We start from the raw sequence: 25,326 nt of genomic DNA on the forward strand, positions 1-25,326 counted from the left end.
TGCAGTTGAGTGAATTAATTCAGTCCAGCCCCTGACGTGGGGGTCAGACGGCAGGTGTTGACCCCTGGACCTCAGGTCAGCCGGGCTGGAACCCGCCGCCATCTGGAGCAGGATTCAGTGGAAGATGGTGAAGCTGGAGGGGTTCCTTCCTCCTCCCTTTTTCGTGGTGACGTCAGCATCCCGGAGACGAAGCCCTCCGCTCGGAAGTTTCTGCTTGTACCCCGGTTCCGACCGAAGCGGCGGGTTTGAGTTCGGTTCCGGCCCGGTCCCGGTTCTGTCCGTCCTTCGCTCGTTTGCGGCGCCGCTTTGTTTGTTTGCTGGTTTCCAGGGACGCGCCGCCATTATAACCGGACGTCCGTGTTCAGCCGCCATGGAGACCAGCCTGGGACTAGTTAACCTGGTTAACTAGTTACACTAACCGAGCCGCAGGTAGAACCGCCTCTACACAAATACACCGAGTTAGCGCGGTTTACTCGGACGTCCACGTACATTTCTGTAGTGACGGGGTTCGAACCCGGGACTCTCACAGTCTAGTACGTTTATACTGGACTGTAGGAATATAGTTCCGTTTGTTTTATTTCTACTGTCCACCCTCTGCCGTGACAAATTTCCCACTTATTTTCCCCATCGTATCTTAAATGTGTTTAAATGGTCGATCAAACGTAAAAACGTAAAAAGACGTCATTTCAAAACTTTGTAATGTTAAAAAAAATCAGGTGTGTTAAAGGTCTCCTATAAGGATTTTATTTGGCTTTTATTTCGGTCTTGTTGGTCCCCTAATTCTGTATCTGAATTCGTGGTGCCGAATTCCAGCCACTGGGATCCAGTCCCACAATGAGGTTTCCCGGGACGCGCCGTTTCGTATGCTAATGAGGAGGAGACAGGGCGGGGCCGGAGGAGAGCGGCCAATAGAACATTAACGGAAATGACGTCATCAACACCATCCACCAACCACAATGTTTGGCACAGACAGGAAGTCGTGTCGCTGTTTTTCTCGCGTGACGAAACTAAAAAACTACATTTGCGCTCATTTTTACATCCAATACATCCGAGCAACTTAAATACTTCACACGTTTGGAAGCCATGACGGTCGGTGGAGATAATGTTTTAGGGGAGGGGCGGGAAAAAGCATGAGAAACGGGAGGTAACCTTTCCCCTTATGACGTCATAAGGGGACAAATTCCAGATCTGCCGCTCTCTGAACGGTCGGTGAAGCAGAACGACCAAATTATCGCCATTTCTAGCCCCTGCGGGACCATGGACAGGCTGTTAAATTTCCGTGTCAGTGCTGCAGACAGGGAGGAGGAGCTTGACTGAGACCCTCGTCCTTTTTCAGGTCTGATGGAGCCGTCGCCGGTCACCGTGCACCTGCTGGCCCGACCCGGCGACTCCCTGCTGCTGCAGCACACCCTGGACCGGCTGCTGAAGTGGGTGTCGCCGGACCTGCGCCTGTTCCACGTGTCCGAGCGCGCCGCCCCGCTGAGCGCGCCCCCGTCCGGCCCGGCGGGCTACCCCGCCCTCACCATCACCCTCTTCCTGCACGAGGCGCTCGGGGAGGAGCGCATCCTGCACGTGCTGGACTTCCTGCAGCGGACGCCCTGGCGGTACCACCACACGGAGAGCTGCGTGTCCCGCGGGGCCGCCGGCGTCCACGTCCCCGCCAACGCCCTGCTGCGGCCCTACCTGCTGCCCAGCAGGGACTTCTACAGCCTGGGCGCGGGCATGCCCGTGTGGGGCGTGCGTCCGGTGCACTGCGGCGCCGAGGTGGTGCGCGTCACGCTGCACGGCAGCCATGACAACTACGACGACACGGTGCGCCTGTACGAGATGGTGCTGCAGCGCCGGGCGGAGGAGCAGAAGGCGGGCTTCTGCTGGTTCACGCTGGCCGTGGGGCGGGGCCTGAGCCTGCAGCTGGCGCTGAAGCAGCTCGCGCCCGGCATGAGGGTGGAGCCGTGCCCGTCGGCGGTGCTGCAGTTCCGCGCGGCCGAGATGGGCCAGCTGGTGCCGCTGCTGCCGAACCCCTGCTCACCCATCAGCGCCACCCGCTGGCAGACCGAGGACCTGGACGGGAACAAGATCCTTTTCCAGGTGCTACTGCACCCTCACCGCGCCCTGGAAGGGGCTCCGTGTGTGTTGGGTGTAAAGCCATGTTGTTTAGTAACAAACGTTACCTTCTTCTGCTCCACCTCTCTCCAGGTGAAAGGAGCAGCTCCGCCTTCACAGCCCTTGACCCCGGCCTTTACCACGCCCAGCAGCAGACTCCGCCTCCAGTCGCCGCCCACACGGGGGGAGCGCTCTGAAGGTGAGCGGTTGGGTTCAGACGGCTGCTGTAGCCCCCCCCACAGCAGTTCCTGCCACTCCTCCCAGCGCAGCAGCCCCGCCCCTTCGGCACCCCTGTCCCACGCGTCAGGCCACTCCTCTCTCTCCCTGCTCCTGCCCCGGGGCGATGAGCCCGAGACCAACGTGGACACAGGCTGCACCGTGTTGACGCCCCGCCCTGCAAGGCTGCCCACGGAAGGAGACTCCGCCCTGGAAACGCTGAGCTGGGAGTTGAGTGCGTGCCTGCCTGCCCCGCCCCCAACATATGCAGAGCGAAGCCACGCCCCCAACACACCAGACCACACCCACAGGACCCCACCAGACGAGTTCTTCATCTGAGTCCCAGAACATGGTGCCTGAACGTGACGAGATGGAGGAGTTGAGTAGAGAAGATCAAGGCTGACGGTCCTTCACTGGATCAGGAAGACCCAGACAAGAGGCTCATTTTTACTGTTCCCTGCTCTTTATTAACTGTCCCTACGTCCAGCTGAGCTGAGACTCGCGGCTGCAGATCTTCCTGGAGGCTCGGAGTAGTCGTGTTGTGGTTTGGGTGGAGGGAGAACCAGGGAACAGGGTCCGAGAGACTCCTTCATTATCGGCTCAGAACTTCCTTCCACCTCATTTCCACGACACCGGTGCTGGTGCCGAACTGGGGAGCGGTCCACCGGCTCAGGAACCAGAGCAAACCGGTTAATGAGGACCAGGGTTGGAAAAACTGCCTAACATGCCTGACGTGATCCTACAGGAGACGTACTGGGTTGGTATAGAGTGACTATGGTGGGACAAGCGAATAAGTCAAGCGTCACGTCACTGATGAAGTTCAACCACGTCGTGTATTTAGTAGCGGATTTGAAATGAAAGTGATTGTCATTGTGCAGCACAGCACACAGTGACACGGTGACATGTGTCCTCTGTATTTAACCGTCACCCTTAGTGAGCGGGGACGGTACCTCGAACCCGCAGCCTTCCGATTACGAGTCCTGAAGGAGAATTGCGTGGTATTTATATATTTTAGTTTAACCCGCGTCAGTATTAGACTTTAATATTTCCTTTTTTGTTTGTCGAACTAGACAAGTAATGAATTTTTGTATTTATTGAAGTGTCGTAATTTAGCGTTGTGCTCTTCTGTTTTTATGTTAATTCGTTTTCTTTAGTCTGTTACTTCTATGCAGAAGGTTTTTGCATGAAAATGAAATAAAGCACAAACGTGCATCGTTCGCTTCAGTTTTAATTGTATTAATGTCAGTTTTCGGCTGAGAAACGAGTCCAAAATGTTCCTGTCATGGAACGTGTTTATTAATATAAAGATATTTCAAATAACTGTACATCTGTGCACCAAAATTGCATTCAAGCTGTTTCCCTGGTTCCAATATTCATATGCGTGAGGAGGACCACCGCTCAGCCGGGGTCAGAGGTCACCGCTGCCCCCGCAGCACAGCCTGTCCAGTCCAGCTCCTCCGCCCACCTCCCGGTCCCGGTCACCCTCACCCTCCCCGGGTCGAAGCGCCAGAAGCGCTGCTCCTGGAACAGGTACAGGTGGCCGTCGGGCCGGGTCACGCCCCCGTTGGCGCCCGGCCCCACCCCCTTCCAGTCCCCCAGCCTGCGGGGATAGTAGGGCTCGGGGCGCAGCGTCTCCACGTTCAGCACGAAGTAGCGCGAGCCCTTGAAGAGCACCATGTGACCCAGGGGGGGCGTAGAAGAAGGCGCAGTCGGGGTGGCGCGGGAGCCCCATCTCCTGGGTCCTCCTGGGGAAGCCGGGGTCCAGGTCGGAGCCGGAGTACCTCCACAAGCGCCCACCTGAGAGGAGGAGAGGAGCCACACTGCCGTCAAACCCTCAGCCGCATTTGGACGCGGAGCCGGGTATCTGCGCACCTTTGAAGAAGTAGATCTTTTTATCCAGCGGGCAGAAGGCGGCGGCCTCGACGGCCGCGGGGAGGCGGGTCCAACGCTGCCGCAGCGGCGCCGGGCGGCTGGCGTTCCCTCGGGGCGACACCGTCCAGTAGAGACTTCCCCAGAACACCAGCACGCCGTCGTCCTGGTCTACAGACACACAAATATAACACGTTGTAATATTAAACAGATTAATAACACGTCTGCATGTAATTATTCCGAATATTAATTTGATTTCAGTGGATTTGTTCATCATAACAGTCATGATATGACCAGCTGAACGCCGCACCAGTAGTGATGGCATCAAAAGCCCCCCTGCAGTAGGGCGGTCGAGTGCTGGACGCTGCATGCAAGTCCCAGTCCTGCATGGCCGAGCTGATGGTCCGTCCCCGCAGCTGCACCAGGGCACCACCAGGGGGCGTCCCTGGGCGAGAGAGGGAGAGAAATGACCTTAATTACAAAAGCAGGTAATACAGCCACAGACAAACCCCCCCGCACCCCACTAATGTCCATAAACACGGTCAGATTCGCCAGCAATTTGTAGCGGACGTCCCCCAAACGAAGACTCACCCCTGAAACCCGGCAGTGGGATCTGTTGTGCCCGGGACGATCCTTTTACTTTTCCAAGTTTTCCAAACTTCGCCTTGACCAAAAATGCCCAAAAACGAACAAGCCAAAAGTAAAACTCTGATGTGAAAGTGAAGCGATCGTCACTTGTGATACACAACAGCACAGCACACAGTGCTGAACTGTGAACTGTGTCCTCTGTATTTAACCGTCACCCTGAGTGAGCAGTGGGCACCATGACAGGCGCCCGGGGAGCAGCGTGTGGGGACGGTCCCTTCATCAAGGGGACCTGAGTGGCACCTCGCCGCATCGGGATTCGAACCGGCAACCTTCTGATTACGGGGTCCACTTACTTAACTGCTAGGACCCCACCGCCCCACAAAGTGAAGTGATTGTCATTGTGACAAACCGCAGCACAGCACAAGGTGCACACAGTGAAACGTGTCCTCTGTATTTAACCGTCACCCTGAGTGAGCAGTGGGCACCATGACAGGCGCCCGGGGAGCAGCGTGTGGGGACGGAGCTTTGCTCAGTGGCACCTCGGTGGATTCGAACCGGCAACCCTTTGATTACGGGACCGCTTCCTTAACCTCTAGGCCACCACTTAAAACTCTGGCCCAGTCCCTCAAACCTCTGAGACGTCCCAGCCTGGGACACGAAACAAACAAATGGGAAAACGCAGAGACAGTCCACCTCACACTACTTGTCCAAACCTCGTCTGTCTATCGGCAGCTACTGGGGGAACAGCCAGGCCCGGAAAATTCCGCCTGTGTCTCCTCAGCAGCATCCAGCAACATCCAGCTATGCCCCCCAGAACTCGTCCGGTTCATATAGGCCTGACACGATTATTCGAATAACTCGAATGATCCGATTACAAAAAATGTTCGAGGAAAATTCTTTGCGCGGAGGCTCCGTTTAATTCGTCACAAAGTCCATCTATTATCGCATCGCTCCCGCAGATACGATTGTTCTACACGGACTGGTTTAACTGGCGCGCATTGAAATGTCTGAAGTGTGGGACTATTTTACACTGCGTGGACAACGTAGTGCGGTTTAAACACTGTAAAACGGAGTCGGAGCTTCTACAAGGTATCGTATTTTTATGATAACTAACATTAGCGCTTCTTAGAACGAACATTATTTGTAATTATTTGTGTTATGAGTCGATAGTGATGAGGCAAGATAAGTAGTAAGAGATCTCACTCATGTAATTCATCCCTCCCGCCCGCGCCACACACACACACACTCACTCACGCACGCTCACTCACACACTCACACACATACACACACGCTCACACACTCACTCACACATGCGCACACACACACACACGCGTGCACACACACACACGCTCACTCACACACTCACACACACTCACTCACACACTCGCACACACACACTCACGCACGCGCGCACACACACACACGCTCACTCACACACTCACACACACGCTCACACACGCACTCACACACGCTCACACACACACACACACACACACACACACTCACTCACACACGCGCACACACACACACACACGCTCACTCACACGCTCACACACACACTCACTCACACACACACACACGCTCACTCACACGCTCACACACACGCTCACACACACGCTCACACACACACTTACACACACACTCACACACGCTCACACACGCTCACACACACACACACTCACACACGCGCACACACACACACACACGCGCGCACACACACACGCGCACACACTCACACAAACACACACACACTCTCTGATAGGTTACATCAGGGTGGTAGTAGCCTAGTGGGTAACGCACTCGACTATGAACCAGAAGACCCAGGTTCAAACCCCACTTACTACCATCGTGTCCCTGAACAGGACACTTAACCCTGAGTGTCTCCAGTGGGGGACTGTCCCTGTAACTACTGACTGTAAGTTGCTCTGGATAAGGGAGTCTGGTAAATGCAGTAAACGTATCCTCTGTTTAAATGTATCTCAAAACACGCCTTCCCCATACATAAGGTAGTAATACTAAATGCAACACAAATCTACATTCATCAGCATATTGATTTAATTTTATAGCATTTATAGTTTATAGCATTTGTTGTACATCACAGCGGCGCAGGCTTGCACATGCATTGCACACACAGCACACATTGAATCTTCTCATGACAAACACTGTACCCACCTACCTCTTCTAGATACACTGGAAACTGAACTGTATTGTTGGATTATTAGTAATACTTGAATTGTTTATTTCTATTTTCTTTTTACTAGTTTGTACCTTTTATACTTTTTTCCTCTTTATTCTCAGATGGGCTATAGCAGGGGGTAAATCCCTTTTTCCTTTTTTAAATTAAAATAGACTAGCCCATGTTTCATATTTTTTCATGTACATCATGAATGTTTCACAGAAAGATTGATTAAATGGTCTTAGTTCTGTAGCCAGTAACCCAAAGGTTTTAAGCTTTGATCTAATAAAAGTATTGAGTTTGAATAATTTTTTTTTTTTTGTGAGGAATAACAGCCAATTGCTTGCTCATTTTAAGAGGATTTTCATGTTGCATAACACACTATTCTTAGAGTTGTTGAAAAACACAAAAGTATGATTTGTACGATTAATCGGTGAAAAAATCCTCTATTATTAATATATAATGCGATAGTTGCAGCCCTAGGTTCATATATCAAACCATTACATTTCATTTAAAGTGGAGAACATGTCTGATAAGATGATATTAACGGAGCTTCTAACAGTAATCCTCACGTACGCAGGCCTCGAAAACCAAACTCTTCAAGCAAGGAGATGAAGTAAAGCAGGAGATCAGACATAACGCTGCACACCACGCGTCCTCTGATAACGTCTGGAACCACGGCACAACGTCCAGCAAACATTTGTCTGCGTGGACGATAACATCTCCATCCCCAAGGAGAAAACCGAAGAAAAGGAAGCAGATGGAGGACGAGGGACGCTGGGAAGGGGACAGTTTAGACAAGAAGATGAAGTGGAAGTGTAAACAGTCAGCGGGGTGGTCTCGGCGACAGGCCGTACGGAGCGGGCCGGGGCGGTACGAGACGCTCACAGCCCAGATAAGATAAAAAAGGAGAAGTATGCAGGCCGGCCCGGCATCTGGTTCTTGTCGGAGAGCCGCGCCAGGACCACAACGTCACCCACACAGGCCAGCCGAGGAGTAGAAACGTTCTCCAGATCTCCTGTCTGGATTCATCTGACGGTGCCATCATGGCGGCATCATGGCGGCACATACACAGAGCGCGTCTGTGTGGATGGTGAGTCAGGAAGCGGGAGGTCGCCGGTTCGAATCCCGACCCGCCGAGGTGCCACTGAGGCCCCGTCCCCACACGCTGGTCCCCGGGCGCCTGTCATTTCACCGTGTCACCGTCCTTCACAATGACAATAACTTCACTTTCACCTATATAATAATTCATAAAATTCCGTTCAGGATTTTTCCAGGTTCTGAGATTTCAGGGAACGTTTATACAACCGCTGGTTAATGAACAGAAGACAAGATAAAGTGAAGTGATTGTCACATGTGATACACAGCAGCACAGCACACGGTGCACACAGTGAAATTTGTCCTCTGTATTTAACCATCACCCTGAGTGAGCAGTGGGCACCATGACAGGCGCCCGGGGAGCAGTGTGTGGGGACGGTGCTTTGCTCAGTGGCACCTCAGTGGCAACTTGACGGATCGGGATTCGAACCGGCAACCTTCTGATTACGGGGCCGCTTCATTAACCGCAAGGCCACCGCTGCCCCGAGTCCTGAAATTCCGTCTTTAATTGTAATCTGCGTAACGAACGCAGGAGAAGTGACGCGGGATAATCGCTCACCGTACAGCTGCTGAACCGCAGCCACGTCGTCCCAGCTGAGGAGGAGGGCGTGGCCCAGCTTCTTGTAGTAGGGGGACATGAGGGCGTGGCGCACCGGCGAGTGCTCCAGGCCGAGCGTGTGGCCGATCTCGTGGGCCACCACCAGGAACAGGTTGTGGCCCTTCAGGCCGCTCAGCGTCCAGCGCTCCGCCATGTCGAAGTGCGCCTCGCCGCGACGGGGGAAGAAGGCGTGTGCCAGGGCGCCCCCTGCAGGACGCCAGGGGTTACGGGCCGCCGCTCAACACCAACCAACCGCGACGGACGCACCTACCCGGCCCGTCGAAGGCGTTGTCCAGGCCGTCGTCGTGCTCCCCGGCGTAGAACGCCAGGCGGATGTCCGCAGGTCCCCGAGTCACTTCCTGGAAGACAAGACCGGACACGTTGCTCCACAGCTGGAAGGCGGCGCCCACGGCCAGCTGCACGGACTCATGGGACAGCTGGCGCGGCCAGTTGACGATGCCGTACGTCAGGTGGCGCTTATACCACTTGTCACCTGAGGAGGACAGTGTCCTGATGTCACAGCAGCAGATGTAAACAGCACAGCCGCGGGACGCAGGGCCAAATACGCAAAGCGAGGACGGGCGTCTGTAAACAATTTACTCACGACGATTACACAACGACTTCCTCTAACATCACAATTACCCACAATTCCTCCAGAACCGTCCAGGGGACGAGCGCACACACGGCGTGGATCACGTGACGTGGACACACCCCTCGGGGACGAGTGTGACTGGGCAGGATGTCTGATACCAGCAACATTCCACCACTTCCCTCATGGAAGCAATTACAAGCGCGGAACCGCGGTTCCGTCAAAGGAAAAAGAAGGTCAAAGGTGAAACAGGATGCTTGCGCGACCTCGCCGTTTCCTCCACTTCACTCAGGAACGTGAATCAATACAAAAGTTTGGATGATGACTTGTTGCTCGCGGCAGGAAGCTCCGGCCAATCAAGTCCATTCGTGGTGTTTTTGCCGATCGGCGGCGTTTATCGCAGGTTCAGCGGCTACTTGGTGTTCCTTCTCACCCGGCATTCCGCAGACCGGGAATAACGGGCGGGAGAGTCAAATTCCTGACTCGCGAACCATCAGGTACCATCAGGTACCAACTTGAACCGCGGCGGAATGAGTCCACGGCGCCGACATTCCAGCCCGCCGGCAAATTCCCCGAGTGACAGTACGGAATTCACACATCTTCTCCTCAAACGTCCCACACAAACACACACCCATAACATTTACCAGGCTGTGGTGGTGACAGGGACAGTCCCCTGCTCGGGGACACCATGGCACGGTTCGAACCCGGGACTCCTGGTTTGTAGGCAGGTTTGTTACCCCCCAGGGCTACGGCCATTTAATTGTAAATGACCAATCAGAACGTTCCTGTTCAGCGGGGTCACCATATAAGGTTTTTACTGCTGTGTGACTGCGGCCTGTAATTATGTGGGCGTGGCCAGGAAGGCCCAGGGGCGTTTCCCCTCGCAGGTGGGGCCGGTCGACAGGTATCTGGCACTCGCCTACAGGCAGCACTGTAATTAGGGCGCCAGACGACCCGCGGCCACCACACCCTGACCGCTGTCCGCAGGGGCGGGGCCGGAACCGCCCACATCGTCCCCCCCGGAGACCCTGGAGTGTCCAGCTCAGGGACACCATGGTAGTAGGTGGGGTCCGAACCTGGGACTGTGAGCTCTTCTGGTTCAGAGGGGAGCACCCCAAATAACATTAAACAACCAGAAACCTAAGAAAGGATAGAGGGTTCTGCGGGGTTCTGTGGGGTCCTGTAGGGTTCTGCAGAGTTCTGTGGGGTCTTGTAGGGCTCTGCAGGGTTCTACGGGGTCCTGTAGGGTTCTGTGGGGTTCTGTAGGGTTCTATGGGGTCTTGTAGGGCTCTGCAGGGTTCTACAGGGTCCTGTAGGGTTCTGCAGGGTTCTACGGGGTCCTGTAGGGTTCTGTGGGGTTCTGTAGGGTTCTATGGGGTCTTGTAGGGCTCTGTAGGGTTCTGTGGGGTCCTGTAGGGCTCTGCAGGGTTCTACGGGTTCCTGTAGGGTTCTGTAGGGTTCTGCAGGGTTCTACGGGGTCCTGTAGGGTTCTGTAGGGTTCTGCAGGGTTCTGTAGGGTTCTGCAGGGTTCTGTGGGGTCCTGTAGGGCTCTGCAGGGTTCTACGGGGTCCTGTAGGGTTCTGCGGGGTTCTGTAGGGTTCTGCAGGGTTCTGTGGGGTCCTGTAGGGCTCTGCAGGGTTCTACGGGGTCCTGTAGGGTTCTGTAGGGTTCTGCAGGGCTCTGTGGGGTCCTGTAGGGCTCTGTAGGGTTCTACGGGTTCCTGTAGGGTTCTGTAGGGTTCTGCGCTGGCGGCTAACAGAAACTGACCTGGGTGGGAGAATCGTTTCCTTCGCAGGCGTGGCCGGGCCGTGGGGGCGTGGCCAGTGAACACGCCCTTCACCCTCCGGGCCCAGGAGCGATGGCTTCTACTGTCCCTGACGCTGCAGCGCGGCTCGGCCATCTTCTCCAGCGTGGAGCTGTCCAGCTTCCCCGTCACGGGCAGGTGGGACAACCACTGGAACTCCCTGAGAGAGACACGTTCCGATCAGTCATCACAAATCAAAGACCAGAGACATTTTTGTTGCAGAAGTCAAAATGTCTCAAGAATACCAACAGTGAGAACCATTTTTGATGATTAAAGGTGAAAGGGTAAGGTCACCCCGTCCTCACTCTTGAGGGAACGTCTCTTGAACCGATTAGAACGCAGGGGCCAAAGTTCAGGGCCACCTTGGCCTCAAATGTTATGTGAAGAAACATAAATCTCATTCAAGTTTTTATAGTTTGGAGATCAGCGAGTGTCTCCTGACTGATGGAGTGGGGTACGTGGGGTACCTGACGGCGGACTTGACCTCGCCTGCTTCGTGCTGGTGCTCGGTCTGGTCCAGGTAGCCGTACTTCTCCAGAAAGTTCTGCGGGCAGAAGGAAGTCAGCTGTGATCCAGCATCTGCAGGACCAGGAAAGGTGGATTTCTTCTAGAAGGTCTAACTTTACTGAAGCCGGGATGTGAGCAGGGACAGAACATCCACATCTACTCCACACACCTTCTGTACGTCGCGCGTTATTACTCGTATTGGTCCCAGCGTGTATGGACAGGTGTCGAATCGAAGTCCAACCAATAATCGATCTTATTATTAACAGCGCGCGCACGATTCAGGTCTCGCGAGATATTACGAGATTGATTACCAGAGCATCGCGCGCTCCCGCGGTGGCCGACGGCGGCGCGCACAGCAGCAGGAGAAGGAGCGCGCAGCGCGCACACCTGGAGCCCATGGCGCGCGCGTTACCGGCGGAGTGACGTCACGGCCGCGTCCCGGTGGACGGGATCAGCGCTCGCGGGACGCGACGGGGATTTAAGGAGACGCGGCAGGAAAAACGCGCCGCCTCCGGGGCGGGAAGAGAGAGAGAGAGGGGGAAAGAGAGAGAAGAAGGGAAAGAGAGAGAGAGGGAGGGAAAGAGAGAGAGAGCGAGAGAGAAGGGAAAGAGAGAGCGAGGGAGGGAAAGAGAGAGAGAAGGGAAAGAGAGAGCGAGAGAGAAGGGAAAGAGAGAGAGAGAGAGAGGGAGGGAAAGAGAGAGAGAGGGAAAGAGAGGAGAATTTTTTTTTTTTTTTCAACAGCATTTACCAGACGCCCTTATCCAGAGCGACTTACAGTCAGTAGTTACAGGGACAGTCCCCCTGGAGACACTCAGGGTTAAGTGTCCTGCTCAGGGACACAATGGTAGTAAGTGGGGTTTGAACCTGGGTCTTCTGGTTCACAGGCGAGTGTGTTACCCTGCTAGGCTACCAGCACCCTTCACTACACCAGACTCGTCTCCCAGCTGCTACCAACCCAGGACGATCTGCCTCTACGAAGCTGTGAAACCACCCAAAATAATCATGGAAATATTTTGTTCAGTTTCAACTAATTTGAGAATCCCGACGCCTCCAGGCTCCCCAGACGTGGACACCGTAGACCAGCCCCACTCCCATCTCCCCCAAATCCAGAACACGGGAACATTTAAGACCAGAATTAAAGGTTTAATACCATTTGGAAAAGAAAAAAAAAAATGGGGAAAAAAAAAAAAAAGTAAAATGGAGCATCATTTTAATCTTACAAAACAAGAAGAACATGAAGCATTTGTGCAGCAGACACATGAATTCCTACAAACAGTTGGGGGATAAACGAGATTAACAAAAATATTCCCACCCTTAAACCCCCGTCCCACCCGGACCCCGTCCTCACAGCAGAGACATGTCAATGTTGGCCGAGATGAAGCAGAACAGTTGGACACCAGAAATAATAAGAAAAAAAACAAAAAAAAAAAAACTGCAGACACGGAGCCGCCCCACAAGTTCATCACGCCGTCCACCGCCGCCGCGGTCGGCCGGAGTCCCGAGCCGGAATGCCGTCCACGCAGACCGTTCAGTACGGGCGATCCCGCCGGCCTTCCCGCTGCTCGCCCCTGCAAGGCAAAAACAACCCGGGACTGAGCCTCAACGCGGAGCTACGGGAAGATTCCGGAATATAAACGACCGGGGACACCGACCTCCCACCCATCTTGTAGCCACCCCCACCGCCGCCGTATCCGCCGCGGTCTCCTCCGTATCCACCGCGGTCTCCATCCCGGAATCCACCGCCGCCGCGTCCTCGGAAGCCGCCGCGGTCACCGCCGAATCCTCCTCGGCCGCCGCGGTCTGGGACGGAAGGTAGCGGTGAATTACGGGACACGGGGCGAGACGAGACCAGCCCGGCGCCACTCACCTCCGAAACTGTTCCCAGGTTTGGGCGCGCCGCACTTGTTGCACTCGTAGCGCCGGGCGAAGTTCATGTTGCCGCAGGAGCTGAGGGACGGAAGGGGAGAGCGGCACGTTAGAGCGAGGCGGGACGCGTAGCGAGGGACGGGGGCGAACCAGACCTGTTGGGACAGGGCCAGTCTCCGCTCTTCACGTCGAAGGACGGTCCTCCGCCGAATCCGCCGCGGCCTCGGAAACCTGCACGGTAATAATAATGAATCCGGATCATACGAGGCGGACATGAATAAGAACAAGGAGGGAATTAACCGTCCGGCACCTCCTCGCCCGCGGCCGCCACCGCCGCCGCCCCGCTGCGTGAACTCGGCTCGGCGAGTCGCGAAAGACACCTTGATCGGCTTCCCGTTGAATTCTTTTCCTAAAAAAAAAAAAAAAAAAAAAAAAACCCACGTCAGCGGTCACGACTTCCGACTGAACGCCGGGGACAGAAGGGGACGTCCAGCTTCGCTTCCTACCGTCAAACCAGCGATGGCGGCTTTTGGCGGAGGGCGGGTCGTCGAAGGAGACCGTGGCCTCGCCCTTCAGGCGGCCGGTCGCTTTGTCTGTGTACAGGTTGATCATGGGCTGGCCGGTCTTCTTATTAACCTGCTCACACACACAGCGGGGGGTCACGGGCGGGAAGACGAGATCTCGTACCGCGTCTCACCGCACGTTGTACCTGGAACTACGTCACCAACACTGCTCTTCAATACTAGCGGAGAAAACAACGGGAAACGGAACCCAACGTGACGTCGAATGGCCATTCTTGGAAAAGTGTTTATATGGTTGTCATATACGGGGGTGGGGTGCGAAATGTGGGAGGAGCTTGACTGGACGTCTAAAATCTGACTTTTCAGGACACCACTGAAGTCTCCGCTCTGGGGAACTGTGGACTTGTGGGTGATGGAACGCACATATTCTGGGACTGTCCCACCGTTCAACACTTTTGGACTGACGTTAAGGGACCCGTAGAATAGCTCCTTAAAATGAATCTTTCCTGGGACCCTTTAACGTGTCTACTGGCCATTCCTGGATTATCTGTCCCATGATCTCCTACTAATGGCTGCAAGAAAAATGACATCAACTTACTGGGGGACACCTGAACCCCCCACGACCTCACGGTAAATAAAAAGCAAGACAGTTATATTTAATGGGACAGTTGACGGCACAACTACAGCTGAAGACTCACTTGTTTGGAAGATGGGGACCAGTTCAAAGCCTTCTTGGATACGCCACATGTCTCATTTAAGTTTACATTTTTCCTTGATGTTTGTCTATTGTTATTTTTTTCCCTCAGATCTTTATTGTTTTCATATATATTTATGGTATTTATGTAGACTGTTAAAGGCGTCTCCGTGTGGACAAGGCCAGATCGGGTAAAAACGTTGTCGTGTGGACGGCAGCGGAGGAAGGTTTTACCTTGATTATACCGATCTGTTTGAAATAGTCGCCCACTTCCTGAACGGAGACTTCCTCCCCCAGGCCCTGGACGAAGATGGTGTTGTTGTCGGAGTTGTCCTGATCTCCACCTGGATGGGGTTGAGCATGAAGAAACCACCGTGAAAAGGAGGCGCGACCGGGAGGCCGGAATGAGGCACGGGGCTGCGCCCCAAAAACCAGACCTGATTCGTCCCGCTGGCCGTAGTCTCTGCCTCCTGAAAAGAGCAGAACGGGACAGAGGGACAGGCAGTGAGGCGCTGTGCCGTATAACGTGCTGTATAAAAGCTGAACAGTCTAACACTCCTACAGACAGACATTCCTGTTCTTCCGAGACCTGCGTATCGCGTATCTACGTTCCACCAGCACACAGCGTTTATGGTGCGTTGCCAGGTCACACATCCCAGTAAATATTACGCACGGAGCGTCCGCAGCTCCTGTCCTCCGGAAGCGTTACAAGGAACCGTGGTCAGTCCTAAACATTGCCCCGCCCCGCCCGCCACCCTCATCGTCTGTGTGGAGAGTACGGAACGTGGATTTCCTCAAGCTCCTCACAACACACTAAACAGAGCGGAACTGCAGGCACGTCACACACACACTCCACCTCCCCTACACACACACACACACTCCCCAAGTTCCATTACGCACAGTGGCTCCAAAAGGAAGAGAATAAAGAAATAAAAAGCAAAAAATAAAATATGACTTTCTGTTCACTGTGTGTGAGAAGCTAAAAGGAGATCATGTCCCTCTACGTTTTACACCACGCTGCTTTATTTTAACCAGAGGGACTGAGACCAGAGAGAGACGCGGCAGGAAATCCTGGGACCCCACAATGGCGGCCGGCTTTTAATTAGCTTCTCTTTTCTTTCATTTATTCACTTCATCCTTCTCTCCTCCCCCACCGTGAGTTCCGAAGCTCATCACTTACCACCGTAATTTTTGTAGCCACCACGGTCACCACCACTGCGGAAGAAAAATTGAAGACATGATGGCTTTCCTTTGTTGCAAACCGGGAGCACAAAGCCCCCCTACTTCCACGGCACTGAGCTCCTGCCGCGGTTTACCCACAGGGTGGAGATGTCTCCGCTTTTACCAACAGGGGGGGCCACAGTACAGATATGGAAATGCATCTAAAATGGATCTTTTAACACCGTGGTCACATGACCACCGATTCCTTGGGAGCTAAGAAACTTTTTTTTTTTTTTTTTTTTAATCTATGTGGCGAAACTGATTTTTTTTCCTCCATTGAGTGCTTAAGAGCTCCAATGGTTGAGGTCCAAGTTTAATTTCATTCACTTTGACACCTGTAGTATAAAATGTAGACCATGTTAACACAAAAACATACCACTCCATGTGAAAAACACAACACTTCAATGACAGCCGCGAGTGCACACACACACACATACCTCCATACGAATTAAGTAGAGACAGCAGAGTAAATATTACCAGTAAAAAGACTGCTTCCAGCCATTCAAACCAATCATGGAGAGGTGAAGACTGAAAAGAACTGGTCCAAATAAACCCGAGGGGAGTCGGCCACGTTCTTTTTATTTTTAAATTTTATTCTGTTTAAATATTAAAATGATAAAAAGGTCAGCTCTTTACCGCATTTGTTCATTTTTCACCCATGTACTGAGGTTAAATATAAGGCCCGTGGCCCACCTTCCGGACTTGGATGGAAAAGTGCCCAGGATCTTACGTGAGCCGCTTCTCTAGCCGCTCAGGAGGAGGTCTTCACACATTTCATGACCACACCCGCTAATGCTGACTTTCGGGGTGGGGTTTACTCTGGACCGAGCGGAGATACCTGCCAGTGAGGGTGCACTCAGGGACTTACCCCATACCAGGAGGACCGCCTCTTCCGCCTCGGTCGAAACCTCCACGGTCGTAGCCACCACGGTCGAAGCCCCCCTCGTCCTCTCCCCCGGAAGCCCTCGGAGCGGCCCTCAGAACACCATGGTCCCCACCATAGTGCCGGTTTTCACCTGGAAGTCCGGAGGAAAGACGGGAATGCGTGACCTTCGACCTCTTTACCCTGCGGCGTGCGATAAAGTGGAGCGGCTACGTTCTCGTACCCTCATTCCAACGGCTGTAGTTCTCCGCCGACTGCCCATACCCACCAGACTGCTGTCCATACGAGGACGACTTGTCTCCATACCTGCACAGGTCCACATTTTAAAACGTACCGTCGCAGAGCAGATCAGTCGAACTGAAGACGGCTGGATATTCACCCGCCGGAGTCGGATCCCTGCTGGCCGTAACCCTCGTAGTTCTGGGGCTGCGGCGGCGGCTGCTGCTGCTGCGGTGGCGGCTGCTGCTGCTGACCGTATCCTCCTGAAGTGAAGCCCTGGGCTGCTGACCAAACCCTTCCGCTAAAAAACAGGAATTAACATCTCGTCATATTTCACCGCGACAGCGCGCGGTCATCAGGACCGGACGTAGCTCTTACCTGGCTGGCCGTACCCCGCGTAGCTCTGGCCGCCATACGAGCCGGAGCCGTTACCCTGGCCGTAGCCTGCTGGACACAGGAACGAGAGGGGGGGTGTCAGGGAGACAGGTGAGGAGGGCAGGGACGCCACACACGGTGACCCGCCACGGTGACCCACTCACCTGTCCAGTTCTGCTGGTAGGCCTGATTAGGAGCGCCGTAGGATCCATAACTGCAGAAGAAGGCGGGTCAGAACATTTCACAAAGCGAGAAGCAGCTGAAAATAACGTGAAGAGCGAGGAGAAGCCTCGACTCCTAATTCCCTGCTGCTAAAACAGCGACGTTTCTACTCAGATCAGCTGACTGACCACAAAGCCTTCATCATCATCATCATCACCTACCTCTGTTGAGCTCCAGGCTGCCCGTAGCCCGAATCTGCAGGGGAAAAGAAGCATAGTGTTACCGCCTGGCCCACCGTGCGGGGAAAGAAGACGGATGAGAGGAGGAAGAGGATGATTAACTCCGGCCTAGGCCCTGCGCCACCACCACGCGCTCCAACATGGCGCTGGAGCCGCCAGCACAAAGCCGCGCCGCGCCGCGCACCGAGCCCTTCATGCCGCCCGGCGCGACTCTCCTCCGCTTAAAACCACACTCCCGCTCCGGCGGAGAGGCGCCGGGCGGACCCAGAGCCGGATTGCCGCCGCTACGGGGCCCGCCGCGCCGCGGAATAAAACCCCGCGCATTAGCACGGCCCTTAGCATGGGGCTAACGCGCGTCACATTACCGCCTTTTTACCCGCCAGACGGCCGACGGAGGCGGATCGGCGGAGCAGCAACTCACCCGAGGCCATGTCCGCTGTCCGTATAAAACACAACTCGCCACAAACACGACAATTTAAAACCCGGCGGCGAGCACCGCGCACACTGCGGCTCTTATGAACTCTGACCTGCGCCGGGCGCGTACCACACGCACGGCGGCTACAGGCTAACCGTAACGAACGCTTCAACGTCGCGGTTCGGACTCCGCGTCTTCCAGATTCGACGCTTTTATTACTTTTGCGTACGTGCGAGACGTATAACTTACAGAAACCTAGAGGGTTTTTTATTTAGGTTTTTATGGAAACCCCCATCTTTCCTGAAAATGGTACGTTCTTAGCGCCTTTCTGGCGCCCCGCCCCTAACCCACATACGCTTTCCCGGCTTGAGACCAGTTCATAACTTTCAAATTCGAATGTAAATTCAAAGCTTGCCGTGCGTCAATCTATTTTAATAAACGATATGTATATAAGAAACGTTTAAACGTTTATTAGTGCCACAAGTGGGAAACTGGCTATATATGTGTATGTTTGGCTCCCTTTGTTTGGAATGAATCAGTCCTGGTTCATGATGAAAACTCTGACGTCATGAGTATACTGTATACGGATACTGTACCGTCACGATTATATTCCATCACATTTCTGAGGTTATTAAAAAAAGTACAGAATATCCCAAAACACCCAATCACCATGATGATTTATTATCAAAAATTATTCATTATGTTCTATTCCACAGGACAGAACAGATGCAGGTTAGTCGGGCCAGCAAAATTAGATGGTCAGGAAGAAAGGCAGCGATGGATTGTATATATCACTCTGATTAAAATGCGTAATTACACAAAGTTCTTTTGCCACAGAAATCTCTTTCATGGTCATATTTAAAGCATGGTGTGAAATACATCTGCCACACAGTCATAATCATAAGCTAACAGTATTCATTTAAGCTCCAACATGGCTGAAATCAGGAAATTCGTCCTTCATATCGTCCTGTACTGCGCAGTAAGAGTAGTTTTCATTCGAGGGCGGGGGACACTACTGCGAGGAAGCAGGTTCGGCCGGCGGCGTGCTCGGCGGCTCCCCTTAAATTAAAGTTTTCACAGAAAATAATACACTCTGACAACCTGATTCTCCCACAAAATAAATAACTTCAGCGAAGCAAATCCTTACAAAATACATCTGAAAGGGCTTAATGCGGGGAAATGGTGAGAAGAACTCTACTCCAGCTTCTCATCTCCTTCCTCCACATCCTTCAGACTGAGCACCTCCAGTGAGCCCTTCCCCTTCGTCTCACAGCGGATCAGCTCGTCTATCTCCCGAAAGCAGCCAGGATCGATCAGACAGACCTATCCATACACACAAATAAAGACACATTCAGTTAGAGACTCTTTACATATCAACCGCTCATTACCTACTGCAAACTATTTAATACAAGCCTGTCAAGGATTTGGTGAAAACACACACACACACACACACACACCACAACAATTTCACTAATGTAGTGACCGCACGATTGTGACCATAATGATAATCACAAATATTTTTAATCAATTTTTATTTCACTTTCTATTTTGAAACAAACAGTAAGTGAACAAGACTTTCAGAGAAAACCAGCCTGCCCATCTAAAGAGATGACAGAAGGCAGGTCACTATGAAAATACTTTATTATTTTATATTTAATATGAACGATGAACGTCCATTTACCTGCTTAGTTGGGGGAAAATAAGAATAGACTGGGCAGGTCCATACACAGAGGCATTTTGTATAGATTTGTGAAGAACTATAAGTACTGCGCTAACTATGAAATATATAGAGGTGTCAGAAACAGCAGCTTGTGGTAATACGTGGTGGTGCTGGGAAGACAGATGCTCTTTGCCTGTAACATGAATAACGTTATTTGTTGAACACAAAAAATAAAATCTTACTAATGAAATGTTACAAATTGATTCTTCATTTGTACGTGGCACAAGAGATCTCGGGAAGCCCGTCCAAATATGCCGGTGGTATTGACGCATGCTGAGACACTGAATGCGACATCTAGTGTTTGTATCTATGGTAGCCTATCTATCTATCTATCTATCTGGGTTGCCAGATTGTGTGCACGCAGCCGCCGACGTCTCACTCTGTCACAATTTGAAATTTTGAGTAGCATTTGGTTGGTTTAAAACTAAACTGAAACACTTCTGTTTCTCTGGACTTCTGTTAAAGTCCCAGACACAGTGTCCATTATTAAGTCCACTTTATCACAGAGTCCCCCCTGTTAGACCACAGACAAAGTTAAATTCACCCTAGTTAGGCTGTCCTAGTTAGGGTACCGGGCCACTGTAGCCCCAATATACCGCTATAACCACATACTCCAGTATCTATCGTACGAGGCCACCGTCTGCCGCTGCTTCTGTTTGGTTTTTCTCCGAGACACGGAATCAAGCACCCAGACTACTGGCAGACCCCAGTGAAGAGACCAGGAAGAATAAATCCTGGTTCCTGATCTCTGCTAAACAAGGACATACCATGAAACAAACCAGAGGGTCACCACAGCCACCACCACCGTTACAACTACAGCTTCAGGGATCTTCAAGTGGACCAGTAACATCATTATGGACAACAGTATTTTTCCTTGTGCTCAGAAGGGTCAAGTGTGTGTGTGTGTGTGTGTGTGTGTTGTTGTTGGTTGGCTAATGTAAATATTACAGATTATCATTTTAACAGGCAAAATCATGATTAAAATTAAATTAATTGTGCAACCCTACCACAGAACCCACAGCATCATCAGATTGGACAGAAGAAGCCTCACCATCTCCAGCTCCTCCTCAAAGTCTTCGCTCTCCACCACCTTCAGGAGGGGCTTGAGTTTCTCCTTCAGCCTCTTCCCGTCTTTGGCCGGAAGGACGAAGCGCAGGCGCATGTGAGCTCGCTGGATCTGCATGGTGTCCTTCAGCTGGCGAATTACCTCCAAGGCCTAACGGTCGGATCGGCACAAAGTACATTCAACAAGAACAGTGCAAGCGAGAGCAGACGTCAGTGTCATCAGGTCGAGGCAGTGGCACAGACCTGCTGCTTTGTGCTTTTGTTGGCTTTGACAGAGTAGTGGATGTCCTTCATGGCTCGCTCGATGAGGCTGACTGTGTACGGCCGCTTGGTCTCCGGGTTTGACGCACTTCTCTGCCACAATGGTGGCGATGTCTCTGAACATCTGTTCCAACTGGCTCTGTCGTTCCTTGTCAGAAACCTGAACTTCTCCTTTTGCTAAAATCTAAAAGGATCAACAGGTAAAAACAAGGAAAGGCAGGAAATGTTGTAATGTTTTAATTAAATAGAGCGCCGTACCATCTATACCAGTGAAAAAAGGATCTGAGCAGCAGGCAACACCCCCGTGTCACTGATCAAATATTTATTTTTCCTATCCTTGCTGCAGAATTTCCTTACACATTTTTACCAAAACATTTCCGTGACATTTCCATGACACTAAGGCAAATTTTCATGACCTTATGTTCCCTGACATTTCTGTGCAAATGTGGAGGGAAAAAAAGTCAAATTAACCCCCCAAAAATGTTAAATTAAACTTAAAGGGTGTTACAAAATATCAATACAGCAATATATTGCTATATGTTACATGGTGATATTGTATCGATACAGGGACACCAAATATTGATATTTTTGTATAGAACTTTATTCCACGGGTGGAGCTGTCGAGCGTTTTTCTTTTGTGAGGTCAGCTGAGATGAATCAGCGTGCGACTACAACCTCCACTCCTGCAGATGGCGCCGTACTGCTGGTACGTCAAATTACTGACATTTCAAAACATGATTACAGCATCTTGTATTTCAGCTCAGTTTTTACATTTACAGTAAACTGTAGAATATGTAAGAATCACAATATATCGTGATATAGTCGTATCGTGAGATCCTGCCAATACACACCCCTATAAACTCATTCCTCCAAGTTGGCCCAGGCTGAGCCTTTTTAAGTGAAGTGATTGTCACTTTTGATACACAGCACACGGTGACATGGTGAAATTTGTCCTCTGCATTTATCCCATCACCCTGAGTGAGCAGTGGGCACCATGACGGGCGCCCGGGGGAGCAGGTGTGTAGGGACGGAACTTTGCTCAGTGGCACCTTGGCAGATCGGGATTCGAACTGGCAACCTTCTGATTACAAGGCCACTTCCTTAACCGCTAGGCCACCACTGCCCTTTTTTATTTATTTTTTTTAAAGGAGACACGTGACTGAGAATGTTCTGGAATATGGAAGCAACGCAGCAGCACGTGACCTGGTTCACTATGTATAGACAGCAAATTCCTCCATACTTCATGTCTTTCTCAATGACTTTTCCAAGAATATATTTTTATCTCGTATTCCACAACATTTCAAGGTTCTTTCGACCTTGAAAACGTTTAATGAGCGTGATGAAGTGAAGTTCGGGATTGGAACCGGGAAACCTTCTGATTACGTGTCCTGTACGGTGTGGAGATCTGGGAGGAACCACACCTGTTTACAGATTTCGGTGGAGTCGTCGGTTCCAAAAGCCTTCGACAGGTCCCTCCTCTTCGCCACCTGGCCTTTCGATTACGTTCATGAAGACAGAGTTGGTCTGCAGGACTTCATCTAGATCTCTCTCTCTGGAGCAAACACCAAAGTTTAAATTAATACACGTCGACGAGACTCTCATCACGCCAGATGTCTGGGTGTCACGTACAAAGCACTTCAGGTGTAATAAAACCCGCGACAATAAATAGTTCTAGTTCAATGTAAATACGCGATAATTAGCGACGCTAAGCTAACGACGGCCACTCACGCCCGGATCTCCAGCTCATGACTTTGTTCTTGTAACAGGCGATTTCGAACCGCTTTCCGCCCTTCTTCATCCGCACAACCGCCACGTTCGTCAGGCGGATCTGGTTTGTCGGCGTAAATATCGACATTTTGCCGGCAAATCACCACTGCAACCCACTAACTAGCTGCTGTCAGACCAGGGGCCGCGGCGGTGTCCCCCGCTTTTAGTTCCGGCCGGAGTCCGCAGCCGCGGGACATTCCGTTCCGGGTGCGCGTTATCTCCGCGCCGAGGCCGCGGGTTTTTCAGGGACGCCGAGGCCGCCGCCCTCGTCGGCGTGTGCAGCGCGGCGAGGGACGGCGTGCGTAACCGGGACCCCTGGCCCGCTGCACTTTGGGGACGGAGTTCATGCGCGGACGCACGGCCCTCGAGCGCGGCCGTCATTACGTAATGAGTGGTGGACCCGCCCATCAGAGAGAGCTTGTTGGTTGCCGAACGTTTAACGAGGCCTTCGTTATACGACATTAAAAACCGATAAAACAAAACGTACCGTAAAGTATAAACACGCAGGGTTGGTCGGAGGTTTATTACACACGTTTTTGGGGTTTTAAAAAAATCCTACCGTGTGAACGTTCCCCGGTCACCCCTCTCCCGACAAGAGGTGGTTCAGTCCGGCAGGGTGACTCGGCATGGCGTCAGATTTCCGCATAAGTCCCATGTAGTGACAGACCAGCGGAGCGGGTGAGTTCTCCAGCAACTTCTTCTCTTCTCTTCTCATGGGTTGCGCAGCCGCGGTGTTTTTACAGCGTCCTCCTTCTAACTGCTGATGGCTGCTGGTTAAAGCGGGTTAAACCGGGCCGGGTTTACTGCCTCGGTCCGAACTTGGGAAAACTGTTGTCGGGTAATGAGCGCTAATTACCGGTAATAACGCGGCCTTGTCGTGTACACTACCGTCCAGAATATATATTAATACGACAATAACAACAACGGTGACTAACCAGATACACAAATGGTGTTAAATTATTAATTTGCCAGTTTTTTTTTTTTTAATAATTCAGTGAATACAGCGTCGTTCCACCAGAAACTTAGGGACTAATTGTTGCTGGTCAAGTTCCGTGTATGTAGATATTCGGACAATTCCAGCCACCGGACCTTTAAAATGCCCCGTTGGACAAAGATGTTTCTAAATGAGCCTAAACTTTTGGACGATGGTGTGTCGAAGTGAGGTGACGTGATTTGTCATTGTGAAACACTGCAGCGCAGCACACGGTGACACGGTGAAACGTGTCCTCTGCATTTAACACATCACCCTTGGTGACAGTGGGCACCATGACAGGCGCCCCGGGGAGCAGTGTGGTGGGACGGGACCTCAGTGGCACCTTGGCAGACCGGGATTCGAACCGGCAACCTTCTGATTACCCGCTAGGCCAGTCCCTGGTGAACCTGCCCTGGCTTAATTAGGCTCAGGTGCGTGTTAATGGCCTAATAATGAGTGTTGGTGGACATGATGAACTGGCTGTAATGAATGGACGCTGAGGCTGTTTGGGCAGCCTGGCTGTGTGTGTGTGTGTGTGTGTGTGTGTGTTTAGTCTGAGCCGGTGTCCTGTGATAAACCTCCAGCCAATCGGAGAGGAGGAGATTTCTGAAGATTTCCCCCCGGCTGAATTCAGATATTCAGCGCCGGAGGTGTCGTGTAACGGCGCGTTGATTCCAGCACATTCCTGCGGCTCCGGCTTCAGTACGGTGCACTGTGTTCGCTTATCTGGTTCCAGATGTTCCATTTTTAAGTAGCGTGTGATAAAGTGAAGTGATTGTCACTTGTGATGCAGCGCAGCACACAGTGAGGTGGTGAAATGTGTCCTCTGCATTTAACCATCATGGCGCTTTGCTCAGTGGCATCTTGGCGGATCGGGATTCGAACCGGCAACCTTCTGATTACGGGGTCGCTTCCACGCGCCATAATATGTGTTGAACTGCGCTTGGATCGGGATTCATGGAAACCGCGGGGATTCACCAAAATCTGCCATCATGGCTGCTGCGATTAATAATTGATCCTAAATGGCCTTTGTTCCTCGGTGTGTAGATACAAGTGGCCACACGCACCACCTGTGGTTGAACGTTCGAGGTGCACGACACTCATGGCTGTTGTGCTGTGATTTTTATTTTTTCTCCTTCTGTAAACCAATCGGTAGCGACGGGGACAGTCCCGCTGGAGACACTCGGGGTTAAACGTCTTGCTCAGGTGGGGTTTGAACATTCTGGTCTTCTGGTTCATGATCTAGTCACTAATCTTCCAATCAGGGGTGAGGTACACCTGTCCAGGTCCAGCTCACCAGGACGTTGTGTTCCATTATGTAAACCCCATGTGATGTACTTTCCTTTAATTAGGTCACAATAAACCTGGGTTCCGAAGAGATCATAAACGATGATCTT

General features: G+C 52.1%; 3 protein-coding genes, 1 long non-coding RNA gene and 1 pseudogene across 5 annotated transcripts; 1 reads left to right on the forward strand and 4 right to left on the reverse strand.

Annotated features, from left to right (window-relative positions):
• The first annotated feature begins 123 nt into the window (after nucleotides 1-123).
• Nucleotides 124-3,281, forward strand: LOC114802498 (protein FAM124B-like). 2 transcript variants are annotated; one of them, XM_029001459.1, is made up of 3 exons: nucleotides 124-429; nucleotides 1,337-2,088; nucleotides 2,197-3,281. In XM_029001459.1, the coding sequence occupies exons 2-3, from the start codon at nucleotides 1,342-1,344 to the stop codon at nucleotides 2,656-2,658; spliced, it is 1,209 nt and encodes a 402-aa protein (XP_028857292.1). In that variant the 5' UTR covers nucleotides 124-429; nucleotides 1,337-1,341; the 3' UTR covers nucleotides 2,659-3,281. The 2 variants fall into 2 exon arrangements, with proteins under 2 accessions (XP_028857292.1, XP_028857291.1); XM_029001458.1 differs by having other exon boundaries at nucleotides 1,337-3,281.
• A 312-nt stretch (nucleotides 3,282-3,593) lies between these two features.
• Nucleotides 3,594-12,009, reverse strand: LOC114802152 (matrix metalloproteinase-28-like). Its single transcript, XM_029000844.1, is given in 9 exon segments — nucleotides 3,594-4,008; nucleotides 4,010-4,116; nucleotides 4,192-4,359; nucleotides 4,499-4,633; nucleotides 8,610-8,855; nucleotides 8,920-9,141; nucleotides 11,005-11,201; nucleotides 11,509-11,585; nucleotides 11,860-12,009. Coding segments are annotated over 9 exon segments (1,530 nt in total). The 5' UTR covers nucleotides 11,947-12,009; the 3' UTR covers nucleotides 3,594-3,717.
• Nucleotides 12,010-13,076: 1,067 nt separating this feature from the next.
• Nucleotides 13,077-16,786, reverse strand: LOC114802153 (RNA-binding protein FUS-like). The gene is made up of 10 exons (XM_029000845.1): nucleotides 16,719-16,786; nucleotides 15,810-15,844; nucleotides 15,067-15,099; nucleotides 14,864-14,973; nucleotides 13,921-14,050; nucleotides 13,725-13,823; nucleotides 13,570-13,645; nucleotides 13,416-13,495; nucleotides 13,201-13,348; nucleotides 13,077-13,116 (listed from the first exon to the last, which is right to left on the reverse strand). Exons 1-10 carry the CDS (start codon nucleotides 16,721-16,723, stop codon nucleotides 13,077-13,079), a joined length of 756 nt encoding a protein of 251 aa, XP_028856678.1. The 5' UTR covers nucleotides 16,724-16,786.
• Nucleotides 16,787-16,835: 49 nt separating this feature from the next.
• LOC114802356 (uncharacterized) lies at nucleotides 16,836-17,177 on the reverse strand. Its single transcript, XR_003751715.1, has 3 exons — nucleotides 17,113-17,177; nucleotides 16,957-17,039; nucleotides 16,836-16,866 (listed from the first exon to the last, which is right to left on the reverse strand). It is a non-coding gene; the product is annotated as an uncharacterized LOC114802356 (long non-coding RNA).
• Nucleotides 17,178-19,212: 2,035 nt separating this feature from the next.
• On the reverse strand, nucleotides 19,213-23,044 carry LOC114802156 (ribosome maturation protein SBDS-like; annotated as a pseudogene).
• Nucleotides 23,045-25,326: the final 2,282 nt, after the last annotated feature.

Source organism: Denticeps clupeoides, chromosome 13, assembly GCF_900700375.1.
Source record: "Denticeps clupeoides chromosome 13, fDenClu1.1, whole genome shotgun sequence".
Lineage (NCBI taxonomy): Eukaryota > Metazoa > Chordata > Actinopteri > Clupeiformes > Denticipitidae > Denticeps > Denticeps clupeoides.